At 41.4% G+C, this 14212-nt stretch overlaps 1 protein-coding gene across 5 annotated transcripts in view; it reads left to right on the top strand.

Moving 5' to 3' along the window:
- Window positions 1-14212, top strand: part of STPG2 (sperm tail PG-rich repeat containing 2) — a 419428-nt gene that overhangs the window by 126141 nt on the left and 279075 nt on the right. For all 5 annotated transcript variants that reach the window (XM_069978345.1, XM_069978347.1, XM_069978344.1 and 2 more), the window contains exons 10-11: window positions 3951-4114; window positions 12361-12453. In XM_069978345.1, the coding sequence (XP_069834446.1) occupies window positions 3951-4114; window positions 12361-12453 (257 nt within the window). The remainder of the gene's footprint in view (window positions 1-3950; window positions 4115-12360; window positions 12454-14212) is intronic.

Raw genomic sequence — 14212 nt, 5'->3', positions numbered from 1 at the left:
CCAGAAGAAGTGCAGAGTGTGGAGTAACAGGGGGATCAGGAAGGACACCATTTTCCAGTGTGACACCTGTCCTGATCCCCCCGGCTTCTGCATACTGGATCGCTCCAAGGCGTACCACACGTCATCGGAGTTCTACATTATCTAAATTCTGTCCCTTACTCCTATTTCAGGGGTCACGTTGATCCGGGGATTATTCTGATCGCCATTATGGAGTCGGGAAGGAATTTTTCCCAGTGATGAGGCTACTGTCGTCTGCCTCACAAGGGGTTTTGGCCTTCCTCTGGATCAACACAGGTTGAGTTTGATGGACACCTGTCATTTTCAACCTTATAAACTAATAATTGGCCTAATACCCCCAAATAAATTAGAATTGTCCCTTTTCCCCAGCTAAGTAGGTATGGCCGCCATTCCCATTAGAGGATGCCATGATGCAATTACAAAGCCTTTGTGCGGCCAGGACAGTAGAAACCCCCCCACAAGTGACCCCATTCTGGAAACTACACCCCATAAGGAATCTAACAAGGGGGGCAGCGGGGATATGGCCCCCAAGTGACGGCCACATTTGGGACGTGAAAATGAAAAAAATTGTATTTTTTATTTTCTCGGCACATGTTCTACGTAAGTGCCCGTCACCAGTGGGGTCCATATCCTCACTGCACCCCTTGTTAGATTCCTATGGGGTGTAGTTCCCAGAATGGAGTCACTTGTCGGGGTTTTTTTACTGTCCTGGCAGCACAGGAGCTTTGTAATTGCGACATGGCCTCTATCCTCCATTCCAGCCTCTAAATGGCGCTCTGTCCCTTTGGTGACTTGCCCTGTGCCCATATGGCACATTATGTCCACATGTGGGGTATTTTCATACTCAGGGGAAACTACCCTACACGTTTTGTGTTCATTTTCTTTTTTAACCCCTTGTGGAAATGGAAAAAAATCAAGGCTAGACCAACATTTAGTGTAATTTTTGTAAAATTTTTACTCTAAATCATTAATCTTGTCATGATTTTTTCATTTTCACAAGGGGTTAAAAGATAAAAAAAAACATTTAATGTGTAGCGCAATTTCCCCTGAGTACGGAAATACCCCACATGTGTACATAAAGCGCCATTCGGGTGCAGGGTAAGCCTCCAAAGGGAAGGAGCGCCATTTGGATTTTGGAGGTTGGATTTGGCTAGAATGGATGATGAACACCATGTCGCATTTACAGAGCCCTCGTGCTGCCAAAACACTGGAAACCCCCCACAAGTGACCCCATTCTGGAAACTGCACCCCTCAAGGAATCTAACAAGGGGTGCAGTGAGGATATGGACCCCTTGATGACGGGCACATTTGTGCCATGAAAGTGAAAAAATAAAATTTTTTACTTTTACGTCACATTGTTCCACATTTGTGCCCGTCACCAGTGGGGTCCATATGCTCACTGCCCCCCTTGTTAGATTCCTTGAGGGGTGTAGTTTCCAGAATGGGGTCACTTGTGGGGGGTTTCCAGTGTCTTGGCAGCACGAGGGCTCTGTAAATGCGACATGGCGCTTGAAATCCTTTTCAGTGAAATTCAGCTTCCAAAAGCCAATTGGCGCTCCTTCCCTTTGGAGGCTCGTCCTGCGCCCCCTTGGCACTTTATGTCCACATGTGGGGTATTTCCGTACTCGGGAGAAACTGCGCTACACATTTTGTGTCTTTTTTTGCCTCTTATCCCTTTAAGAAAATGAAAAATTGAAGGCTAGAACAACGTTTTAGTGTAAAAAATAAATTTTTCTTTTTTCACGCCATATTGTTCGGAAAATCTGTGAAGCACCTATGGGGTCCAGATGCTCACCGCACCCCTTGTTACATTCCTTGAGGGGTGTAGTTTTCTAAATGGTGTCCCTTTAGGGGTGTTTTTTAGGTTTTGGCACCCCAGAGCCTCTGCCAACCTGAAGTGGTACAGTCAAAAATGACCAAATATAACGGAGGCGTTAAAAATCACTAGGCGCTCCCTTATATCTGAGGCTTGTGGTTGCGTCAAATAGCGCAATAGGGCCACATATGGGGTATTTCTATAAACTGCAGAAACGGGACAATAATTATTGGGGTGCATTTCTCTGGTAATAGGTTTATAATTATGAAAAATATTGGATTACAATAAAATCTCTGCACAGAAAATTAAAATTTTCAAATTCCTTACACACTTAGCTTTTATTTCTGTGACTCCCCTAAAGGGTTAAAACACTTTCTGGATATGCTTTTGCAGAGTTTGGGGGGTGCAGTTTCTGAAATGGGGTGCTTTGTGGGGCTTTCTAACATACAGGCCCCTCAAATACACTTTAAACCTGAACAGGTCCCTAAAAATATCTGATTTTGAAATTTTACTGAAAATTAGGAAATTTGCTGCTAATGTTTTAAGCTCCCTATTGTCTAAAAAAAATGAAAGATCGTTTAATAAATGCTGCCAACATAAAGTAGACATGTTGCTAATGCTATTTAATATATAATTTATGTGGTATAACCACTTTCTGTATACGCAAAAAAGTTTCAAAGTTGGAAAAATGCATTTTTTCACATTTTTTCACATTATTTGTTTTTTTTTCATAAAGATTTGTTATGAGTATCGACTCCAATTTACCAGAAATGTAAAGTACAATATGTCACGAGAAAACAATCTCAGAATCAGCCGGATAGGTAAAAGCATCCCGAAGTTATTAATGACTAAAGTGACACAGGTCATATTCATAAAATTTGTCTCTGTCATTAAGGCCATTTCAGGCTCTGTCCTTAAGGGGTTAATTAATTAGTTGTTGCCGATTTACAACAATTAATACCAAACTTACGTTATACTGCAGTCAGAGGGAATCCCGGACAAAGTGTATACACATAGTATACACTCCGGCCGGTTTCCCTAGCGGCCACTCGAAAAACTAACATTCAATGAATTCAATGAATAGCGGCCGCACAAGCCTGACAGGTCACCCAATGGAGAGTGCGGCTTCAACGGTGAATTGCGATGCAGGCGCACACGGATGTGCCCGCATCCCAATTCAATAGAATTGAAGTTTATCCGGTCGGTACTGCAGTACTGGCTGGGATAAACTTCTCTGACACAGGCCGTTCTTACGTAGTGTGAACCTGGCCTAAGCATGAAAAATAGTGCCAAGAAAAATACATCAGTCTAGGAATATTAGTTGGTTATGGTGAAACACATACTTTTTACAAATAGATGTGGAAACCAGTGTTTTGGTGGTAGAAGCAGGTAACGCGACTTTTTTTTTTTTTTTTTTATCACCGTTATTACTACCACACTCAAAATGATGATCTCATAGACCATATTATAGGTAATAGCAAAGATTTATTTTACTATGATGGGAAGAATATTTCGTCAAAGATAGTTCCCAGTAAGTGTGTGTATAATACAGACCTTAGATGATTAGCTGATGAAGTGCACCTTAACACTTATCCCGCATTTCACTAAAGAACCCCTTTTAGGTCTCTGAATATTGTAACCTACAACTTGTAACAAAGAGGCATAATTTATTCTTAGTTCTTTTTCAGACCTGATATCATATTCCGATGCTACATTTCATAATTTTTATGTTAATACTAAATTGTGGCTTTAAATATAGTATATATCAGAGATAATGGCAGAGAATCTCTGTGGGATGCCTGAACTGTAAAATTCTCTAGATCATCTCACAAAGGAGCAAAAATTAATCTTGGCTCGCTTTAATGAAAAGAAAAAATAGCCGCAGATAGAGAAGTACGTTTGATTACGAGCAAGATTGGGCTCAGGCTAAAACTTTGAGAAATTCATTTTATCAAGAAACTTTTTTTGCATTGTATTCAGTGTATCCTGACACTTATTAACAATTGTGATAATTGCTAAAGAAGAAAGATGATGATGCAATTGGTGATTATAAAAAGTGGCTGGATGCTTATTAGTCTTCTTTATTATTATAGTCTTCGTTATTCTTTGATTTTAGGTCCTGGATCATACAATATATTTAGCTATGGCATAGCAAATGATAGCTTGAAGAAGGCAAATCAGGAGAGCTTAACCAGAGCGGCGTTTGGATCTTCAGCTTCTCGTGCCTTGTACATTTCAAACAAAGATGCAGTGTGGACCCCAGGACCAGCACATTACATTGTAAGTTTAATTGTACCTCATACTTATATACATACTCAATTCAGTAACCTGCAAAATTCTGGCAGATTAAATCTTTTAAAGACCAATTACTAGTTCCAGGGACGTTGCCGCTACATGAGCCTAAAGTCAATTAACTAGTAAGAAGATGACAGCAGCAGGGTCTGGAAGACTTGGCAGCTATCTGCGGTAGTGGATCGGGTTAGGTAAGTATACATCACTGCAGCCTAATCCTTTTAAATTGGGTAATTTAGCAGTGGTTCTTCCATTGTCTAACTCTGTATATATCTGCTTTATTGACAGTTGATTGAAGGCTGAACCCCAAGCTTGGTTAGAGATGGGAAGAGGTGTGAGTGGGCATTCCAGCTTGGAGCAATTTAAAGGGGTTGTCTAGCCAAAATCTTTTTCTTTCAGATCAGCTGGTGTCAGAAAGTTATATAGATTTGTAATTTACTTCTATTAAAAAATATTAAGGCTTCCCATACTTTTAGCTACCATATAGGGATGGTCTGAACTGAGTTCGGTTCGGGTTCGTTTGAACCCGAACTCTCGGTAATGATTCCCGCTGTCTGCCCGCTCCATGCAGCGGGCGGATCCAGCGGGAGGACCGCCTGGAAAACTGGGATACAGCCATAGCCATAGGCTGTATCCCAGTTTTCCAGGCGGTCCTACCGCTGTATCCACCCGCTCCACGGAGCTGGCAGACAGCAGGAATCTGATGCAGAGCGTTCGGGTTCATACGAACCCGAACCTCGGAGAGTTCGGATCATCTCTACTCCTATATGTCATGCAGGAAATGTTGTTTTCTTTTCAGTCTGACACAGTGCTCTCTGCTGACATTTCTGGCCGAGACAGGAACTGTTCAGAGCAGGAGAGGTTTTCTATGGGGATTCATAGAAAACTGAGACAGAATTCCTGTCTCGGCTAGAGATGTCAGCAGAGAGCAGTGTGTCAGACTGAAAAGAAAACAACACTTTTTTCTGCATGACATTTAGCAGCTAATAAGTATGGGAAGACTATAGATTTTTTAAAAGAAGTAAATTACAAATCTATATAACTTTCTGATATCAGTTGATGACCTCTTTAAGGGCTTGGGAAAACCTCTTTGACACTTTGCACTAGAGAGTAAAAGCAGTTTTCAATGTTATGGAAGTACAGACTTATATATGAAAGGTACAGTGTGTCTCCTTAACCTAACAGCAATCTAACAGCAGTTTGGAAAGTTAATTACAGCTAACAAATTCATTTTAAATAAAAAAAATTATAATTTTAACAGATTGCAAACATTAGGCTACAGAGGTAGGACCAGATGTACTAGTAGTTTCTAGACAGTCTTAAACAGTGTGAACTTAAAGGGAACCTGTCAGCCAGGATGCCATGGCAGAACCCGCCCGACCCCCTGGTGGAGCATGGCATACTTAACTCTCCCTAGAAGTCCCGCTTCTGGACCCGGTCCCTGGGCAGAGAAATCACAGCTCGAAGCTGAAGGCGCACGTTATGCAAAGCAGTAGAGATGAGTCTGACATCCATAGAAAATGACCGCTATAGTCATTTTCTGTGGACGTCGGACTCATCTCTACTGCTTTGCATAAAGCGCGCTCAGCTTTGGGTCGTGATTTCTCCGCCCAGGGACCGGGTCCAGGAGTGGGACTTCTAGGGAGGGTTAATTATGCCAGCTCCGCCACGGCACCCAGGCTGACAGGTCCTCTTTAAACTAAACTTAAACAGTCTGAAAATGTGCCACAGCAGTATCACAATGGCCGTTTGATAAATCTTGTGTAGACTTTGTTCAGATCAGTTATCAGTTGCAGGGGTGACTCAAGGTTTATGTGGGCCCTTGGACAACAGAGCCTTAGTGAGCCCCTTTGCAGTACAACTCATGCATCAGTAGTAAAAATAATACTGTCTCACCTTGACCACTGTCATTACCACCATACTGTTACTGAATAAAATCCTGTCTAAGGCCAATATTCCTCATATGGTACATTTACCATATATTGGTGGATAGCAGCTTTACACAGGTTCTGCTGACTGTACAAATGATTACGGTGCACTTATATCCAGTGACTCACAAGTGATGCCTTTTCTGATTTGAGTCCTCTCCTTTGGACTTTTTGACATCTCTCTGCACAATCTTAGGAACATTTTAGGTTCTTTTGCTGCAGCACATAGTAATATGCCTCAGTGTTCCCATGTAGTAATTATGTCCCCTAATAGTGATTAGATTTCCGTGTGCCCCCGTATAGTAGTTAAGCCCCTAGTAGTAGTTAGGTCTCCTCTCTGTATCCATATAGTAGTTAGGCCCCTATGTGACCTTTTAAAGTATAAGTGCCCCCATATAGTAGTTAGGTCCCTCTGTGCCCCATATAGTTGTTAGGCCTCTCTGTGCAGGTGGGCCTCCAGTAGTTAGGATCCCCCATTTAGCTATCTAACAAAAAGGTATTTCCTTGGTATTTAGCCCCCCCCCCCCCTTACTTGATGTCCCCTGGTGTCATAGTCTCCCTATAAGTAAGCACCCCAGTAGTAAGCCTTCCATTTAGGTACCCCCAGTAAGCTAAAATGCCCCCCAAAATTAAAATTGTCACTTGGCTCCCACACAGTCCACTATTGTTTCCTCTCCAATCTGCAAGAATTGCTGTTTTTGTCCATCCCTGTTTTCAGTAAGGCTGCCGGACACCCTGAGGCACCAATATGATTGGATAAGTAAAAAAAAAATGTTTTTCTAGATGTTTTACCAAAATATTTCTCACCTGAAGACTGTTAGCACTGGATACATACTCAATAAAACGGATGAAAACATGTTACACCTATTAAAATGTGTTTTTGTTAATTTAATAAGCAGATAAATAAAACGAGAAACACCAGTAGATCTGCTTTTAAGTATGATAAAAGGCTCGACCTGTTACAGATCTGAAGTGCAGTATAATTAAAGTACATTAAACAGCGTGAATAATGGAACGCGCACAATGAAATGTATGGCCATTGTGTACTACATTCTTTGTTGTACTACATGAAAGATGTTCTTGCTTTGCTTTTGATAATGCTCCCTATATGCATGTGAACTTTCTAGAACTGAAGTCTGATTACAGCTAAAGCCAGGACAATGGCTGCTAGGCACTGAGTGATATTGGAATGAAAAAGGTCATTTGTTTAGATGCATGATGAGAAACCAGGTTTAAAGGCAATAAGCTCTCTATTTCAGACAGGATTTCAATTGTAATCCCCTAAGTGACTTCTCTGAATAGAGCTGGCAAATGAAATCTTTATAAGAACGGAATTTCCTTTGTAGAATCGTTATATAACTACATTGTTTCTTTAAGGAACTTTCATGATTCAATTAATAAATCCTTCACAAAGGTGCTAAAAAAGAGAAATCGTATTATAAGTATGAAGGGAACGACGACGGCCAAGCTGTGCTTAGGTATGGCTAAAAAGAAAGAGCGCAAGGAATAAATTATTAGGCTACAGTGAGATATGGTTTTGATGTAGCGCTACTTCTTATTTCTAAAACAATGTACCAGACATTCAAAGTTATGCTAAAAATGTTACCGGTCGGAATGAAAAATGACATTGTGAAGACTTTGTGTATTCTTCTGCATGACATTATGTGGCTAAGAGCCAAGAAGTATTATCTGCCATGTTTAAGTGGTTATGCCACAATGGACTTTTCGGCACCTATTCATACAATATAGGTGATAAATGTCTACTTGCCCAGGACCCCACCGCTACGGTCCCCACAATCATAAGATTGGTGGTCAGACACCGTCTGATGATGCGCGCATGCGTGCGTGAAACGGCTGTCACACCCTTTCTGTGATTGTATGGCGTCCCCGCCGACTGCTACATACGCTGCCAGTTTTTATGTTTTGGACTGAATAAAGAAGAATTTTATGGTGAGTGCCCTCTCCATTCCTTCTTTCTTTTGGAAAGTGGCACAATTGTTTTCCCACAGACCTCCACTAACAGTGATCCAACTTTGTTATAGTGGCATATACAGTGGTGCCGTGGATTACAAGCATAATTCGTTCCGGGGCCGTGCTTGTAATCCAAATCCACTCTTAAACAAAAGCAAATTTTCCCATAAGAAATCATAGAAATGCAGACAATTGGTTCCACACCCCAAAAATAATGATTTATTATTCGTAATAACATGTAAAACTGATGAAACAAACATTCAGAAACAGCTGGATATGTGATATTATAAGTTACTGTACAGTAATGGAGAGGACGGGAAACACAAGGGCGGACAGAGACTGCAGGGAGCATGAAGGAAGGAGCAGGACAGATGTGGGCACAGTATAGCAGCACTCTCTGTCCGGGGAGAGAGGGGTTACAGCTATGGAGCGATTACCTCCACGGTCCTGTCCCCTGATGTAAGCCCTAGCCTGAAGTGGATTTGTTTTGATTTGGAAGATGAGGGAGACTTCCATGGTCGGAGTACAGTGCTGTAGACCCCGCTATGCAGACCATGCCCCTCCTCCACTTGCCCTCCCACCCAGTACAGGGAGCTCTTAAACCAAAGCAATGCTCTTAAACCAAGTCACAATTTTGAAAAACTGTGAGCTCTTAAACTAAAAAGCTCTTAAACCAAGTTACCACTGTATTCTGTAAATGTATGCAAAGTTTAAGAGAACAATGCTTTATCCTCTCTCTCTCTCTCTCTTAGGGCCATATTAGAGGGCCCAATCACTAATGTAAGTAAGCGCCGATGTGCTAGATTGGCAATTGCTTACTGAGCCGAATTTTACATGGCTATTACATGGCTTGATAATCGTGCAGTAAGGGCTGCAGATATACCGTTAACACTGTCTGTGCAGCCCTCGCCTTTAGTGTAAAATAATAAACCTTATACATACCACTCTGCGCTCCCCTCTGCCGACTGGAACTTCTGAGCCGGTCTCTGAGGTAACAAGCTGCTCAGCCAATCACTGGCCAAGAGAGGACATTGCAGCTCACAGTGATTGGCTGAGTGGCCTGTCACTTCAGAAGTTCCACTGGCAGCTGCGGGCAGAGGGCAGAAGCGAGAAAGACAACAGGGAGCATGGAGAGGTATGTATAATGTTTATTGTTTTCTTTACACATAGTGAAACCCGCCTGGCGACTGATTATTTTTAGGTTGGAATAAACAACAGTGATCAACCGATGATCGCTTCATCATCTGATTGTTGTCTTTATTATACATAGTAACATAGTAACATAGTAAATAAGGTGGAAAGAAGACTAGAGTCCATCAGGTTCAACCTACGGGAACCCTACTGTGTTGATCCAGGGGAGGCAAAAACCCCTGTGAGGCAGACGACAATTGCCCCACCACAGGGAGAAAACTCCCCCCCCGACTCCAATGGCAACCAGAATAATCCCTGGATCAACGTATCACCGGAGCAATAATTTAGCTGATTTGGCTGATTATCGCTCCGTGTAATAGGGTCCTTATGCACCAACAGCAAGCAGGGAGTGTGTGTGTGAGGGGGGGGGGGTGGCGCAGGGAGCTGCGGGAGGGGCTGCCCCGAGCGATCCTTAGATCGTCCGGGTGGCCCATAGAGGGTCAAGGTGGTGTGCTGCTACCACTCCTTTTGCACGGAGCACCGTCCAGAAGACTGTCATTATCAGGATTTTGGCAATCAGCATGTTGGCTGATCAGTGTCTTTCTGCATGAGCTATTACACAAAAAGAATTATCAGCCGGAACGTCTGGTATTCGGCCAAGTACGGACGATAACCGCGTAGTGTAATAGTACCCTTAGTCAGTGCCATGGACGTCTCAGAATGTGGGTGAGCACAAAAAACTTCATGGAGCATCACCTTTAGGTATAGGCTTCTGCTAATGGAAAATCTAGCCATAAGGCTATGTTCACACAACGGTTTTTCATCTCCGTTTAAAATGACGTCCATCATTTTGAGTCTAAAATAACGGACGTTATTTAACAGCCTGGCCTCCCAGGGTGTTTGTACATTATTCTAGTTTGGTGTTACTATTTCGACATTGGGTGTGTCTTAATTGAAAGGTCTATTGAATTTAATAGTAAAAACGAAGACAGAACGGTGACAAAAGGAAAAAGGTGTGTGAACAGATAATAAAAAACGTCTGCTGTTTGCCAAAGACGTCCGAAAATAATGAGCATGATCATTATTTTGACGTCCGCAGCAAAAACGTCCGTTATTCAATACATTGTATGCATTGGACGTCTGTCTTCCCATTGACTTCAATGCATTGCCATTGCAGTCAGTTAAATCTCGGCAAAAACTGACGTTATTTTACATATAAAAATCTATTTCTTTCTATGTTTTGTGAACATAGCCTAAGGTTGATCTCACTTGCTATATTTTAAGCTTCAATAAATTGCAGCAAATACACATCAAAACCCTAAAAACTACTGTGAAAGCAGACTAAGCCAACTGGCCACCCTGTATTTATTATAAATAGCTGGATTCCTAAAGATTGAAATCTGCCCATGGCAGGGCCCCTATTGCTGGACTTTGCTAAGAGAAGTAACATAGCGAAGCAGGACTTTCATTATTAAGGTAGAACATAAATGTATATTATTTGCTATTTCTGAGCATAAAACGCGTGGATATAAAGGATTCCAAGGACTAGTTTCATTCTCTGTTTATTTGCATTGATTAAAAGAAAAAGAAACATTTATTCAGGTGGCTCTGGCAAGGTGAGATAAGATACTGGCTATAAAAGCCACACAACGGCAGCGGAAACGAGATTTTCATTGCCAACAACTTTTGAACAATGCAGGAAATAGCTAAATATTTATAAGTATCTTGGTTGCCCAAGGCTTGTTCCTCTTCTCCTGTATTTATTGGTTTCTAAAGTCTTGGGGTTCAAAGAACATTCCCTACTAAACCAAGGCTATTATTTGGCCTGAGAACACACCTGCTATCTCCAATTACTACACCCACAATCCATCGATAGTCTTCAATGCATAAAGTGCTTGGTGTCTACTATATATATGACCACATTGTTTTGTTGTGAATGAGAAGTTGGGTAGAAGAATAATTTATACTGTATGTATTCTGCCCATTAAGGATAAGTCACTACTGTGGAGAAGAGACAGTCAGGTATTAATTGAAAACATAAAACCAGGATCACACTACATTTTTTTGCTAAATAATTGAAGCACATTACAGGAAAATGCAGATTGCCAACAGGTGGCGACTATACGAAGTCTGATGGCGGGATTAGTCCTTATGCAAGTTCTCAGAGCCTGTTGATTGTCTTGAGCCAGGTTGTATGACCCTATGAGCTGGGGGCTCTCACTGCACTGTTATTGACAGCACAGGAGAGCACAGAGCTCTGAATGTACCATCCACACCTGAATTTTGTTCAAGCCCTACAGTTGTCTTAGAGGAATATGTAGGGTGGGTTCATACTGAGGAATTCTCCCGGATAATGTCCGTGAAATTCCGCAGTATGTCTGCACGCACGGCCGCGCGCCTTTCTGCCGGCTCCATAGACACCATTCTATGGGCCGGCGTATTCCGGAATACTCTGGCCTATAGAATGGTGTCTATGGAGACGACGGAAAGACGCGCGGCCGTGCGCGCAGACATACTGTGGAATTCCGCGGACATTATCTGCGAGAATTTCTCAGTATGAACCCACCCGTATTGAGAGAGAGAGGAGCAGAAACAGTGACACCTAATGTGCAGTTTTATAACTGTAAATTGTGCAGTAAACACTTAAACATAAGAACGAGTTACATGAATGCCTCTGTCCAAATATGCAAAGTTGTTTTAAATGACAGTGACCATTTTTTTCCACTGGATTAATGACTTTTAAATATATTTTACATTGCAGTCTTCTGTTTTCTAGATATGGTTCTATCACTTTGTACAACAGTGGCGGGGAATCTGCAGCCCCCCCAGCTGTTGCAAAACTACAATTGCTAAAATGCCTGAACAGTCAAAGGTTTGGCTGTCCAGGTATGATAGGAATTGCAATTTTTCCAACATCTAGAGAGCTGTAGCTTTCCCACCACCAATGTTTAACATACAAATTTAGCACATTTTGTTAAAAAAAAAAAGATGTTGTCAACTACATATTTGTCATTATTTTCCTGACTACAGGGTGATGTGAGGATAGTAAGCTAAATTGTGAGCTAAAAATGCACAATTACTACACATTATACCTGCCAGTAACATAACGTGAAGCCTATATGTGTATTGCTTAGAAATACTATAATTATTTTGCTTTTTGGTCTGTACATTTAATTTTTTTTTACCTTTCTGTAAATTCTGTAGGTTAAGGACAAGATTGATGAACCATACAAGCGTCAAAAATCCTCTGTATTTTCATCAGGAACAGAGAGGCTGACTACCCAAATAATTGCAAAGGTAGAGTACAGTATTTCTATGGCGTCATTTAGGTTCAATCAGTTTTTTTTTTATTGAGAATTAAGTATAACAAGAGAAATAACATATTTAAAGAGGGGAAATGTAACTTTGCGGTGCTTCGCTGTTTATGATCTTGAGAGGTGTGGGTTCCAAAGACGGGATCAGCTTCTATTAAACGTTTATTACTTATCCTGTGAAAAGGCCACAAATGTCCCAGATAGGAACACCAGATGTAATAGAACATTGTCTAAGTATATTTATTATTATTACTATTATTATTGTTATTACTATTATGGTCATTTGATACTTGCCCAATTTTGCCCAAGGTGTTGCATTCTTAATTTACTACACTTGTAAATTGAAAATTGTGTTTTTGCTTTTCATCCCCTGGTAAAGGCATTTGCACAAGAACCTTTCTTTTGTGCCCCCTATAGGATCATCCCTAGGTTTCTAGTGCAACCATATACTATATAGCTTTGATATTCTGTCTCGGAGGCACTAAAGCAATTTCTAGAAACAGATAAGCTAGATGGGATCTTCCATAGGTGTCAGGTCCCCTAGGTCAGGAGTGTAGCCCTCTGTGCTACAAGTGGTTCAATCAACCTTCCCTAAAGTCCTTGAAGTCATTGTTTTAATAACAAGGTTAAAGGGAATCTGTCACCTAGATTTTCTTTTAGATACTTTAACTCGTTCTTTCATTCTAATCTGTTACTATTTTCTAACTGTCATTTTTTTATTTGACTTTATATACTTTGGTATAGGGGCTGCCATCTTACCTGAGCTGTTTTTAACAGCATTTAGGGACATGCTTTACAGCCTGGCTTATGGACATAGACGGCAATAGACGGCGTCCCCCTGAGACGAATGTGAAACATTACTGAGCATACTCTGTGACCTTTGAAAAGGTCATTCCACAAAAAGCTACTATTGTCTCATATTTCAACTGGTGTCACATGTCGCTGCAATGCTGTACAGATCACTTTACAGCAGCCTCATCTTATCACCAAAGGCAGCACAGGAAGTCTTAGCTTAGTTTTAGCCCCAGTGGTGAGAATGAAAACTGCAAGATTTTAGGATTATTTCATAGATCATAAAGATATATAGATATAGATAAAAAAAAATTGGAAAAAAAAAACCTTTAAAAAGTTTAATAATATGTTTAACTTAAAAACTTAATTTAAGGGGTTGGCCACTTTATAGTAAAATTGTTCAGTATACAGTATTAGCCCTTACTGACAGCAGCTCTCTGTGTACCTCGTGGAGCTAAAATCAGACTCTCCTCCTCCAGACTGTGCTCTCCTGCTCTGTGGTAAGTCTGTCCATAAGATGGCCAAGCATGGAGGAGCATGTGACCATGCCCCACCCCCGGTGTTCACCATAGGCATATATAGGCTAGGGTTGGACACTTGGGGACAGGGCATGATCACATGCTCCTCCATGTCGGCCATCTTATGGACTGAATCACCACAGAGCAGGACAGCGCAGCCGTGAGGAGGGAAGTCTGATTTTAGCTCTATGAGGTACACAGGGACCTGCTGCCAGTACGGGCTGTGAGTACACTAACTAATACTGTACACTGAACAATTTTGCTATGTGGCTAAAGTGGCCAACTCCTTTAAGCAATAAGTAATTTTGTGATGGTACCTTCCCTTTAAAAGCAGAGGTTGGGTCCGACTTGTAATGAGGTCTACTCATTACAGCTCTACGAAAAGTTTGTGTTCAGTCTCCGCGATAGAACTTAAGGAAAATTTAGCAAATG

This window comes from Dendropsophus ebraccatus, chromosome 7, assembly GCF_027789765.1.
Source record: "Dendropsophus ebraccatus isolate aDenEbr1 chromosome 7, aDenEbr1.pat, whole genome shotgun sequence".
Taxonomy (NCBI): Eukaryota; Metazoa; Chordata; class Amphibia; order Anura; family Hylidae; genus Dendropsophus; species Dendropsophus ebraccatus.
This window is presented reverse-complemented; position numbering and strand designations above follow the sequence as displayed.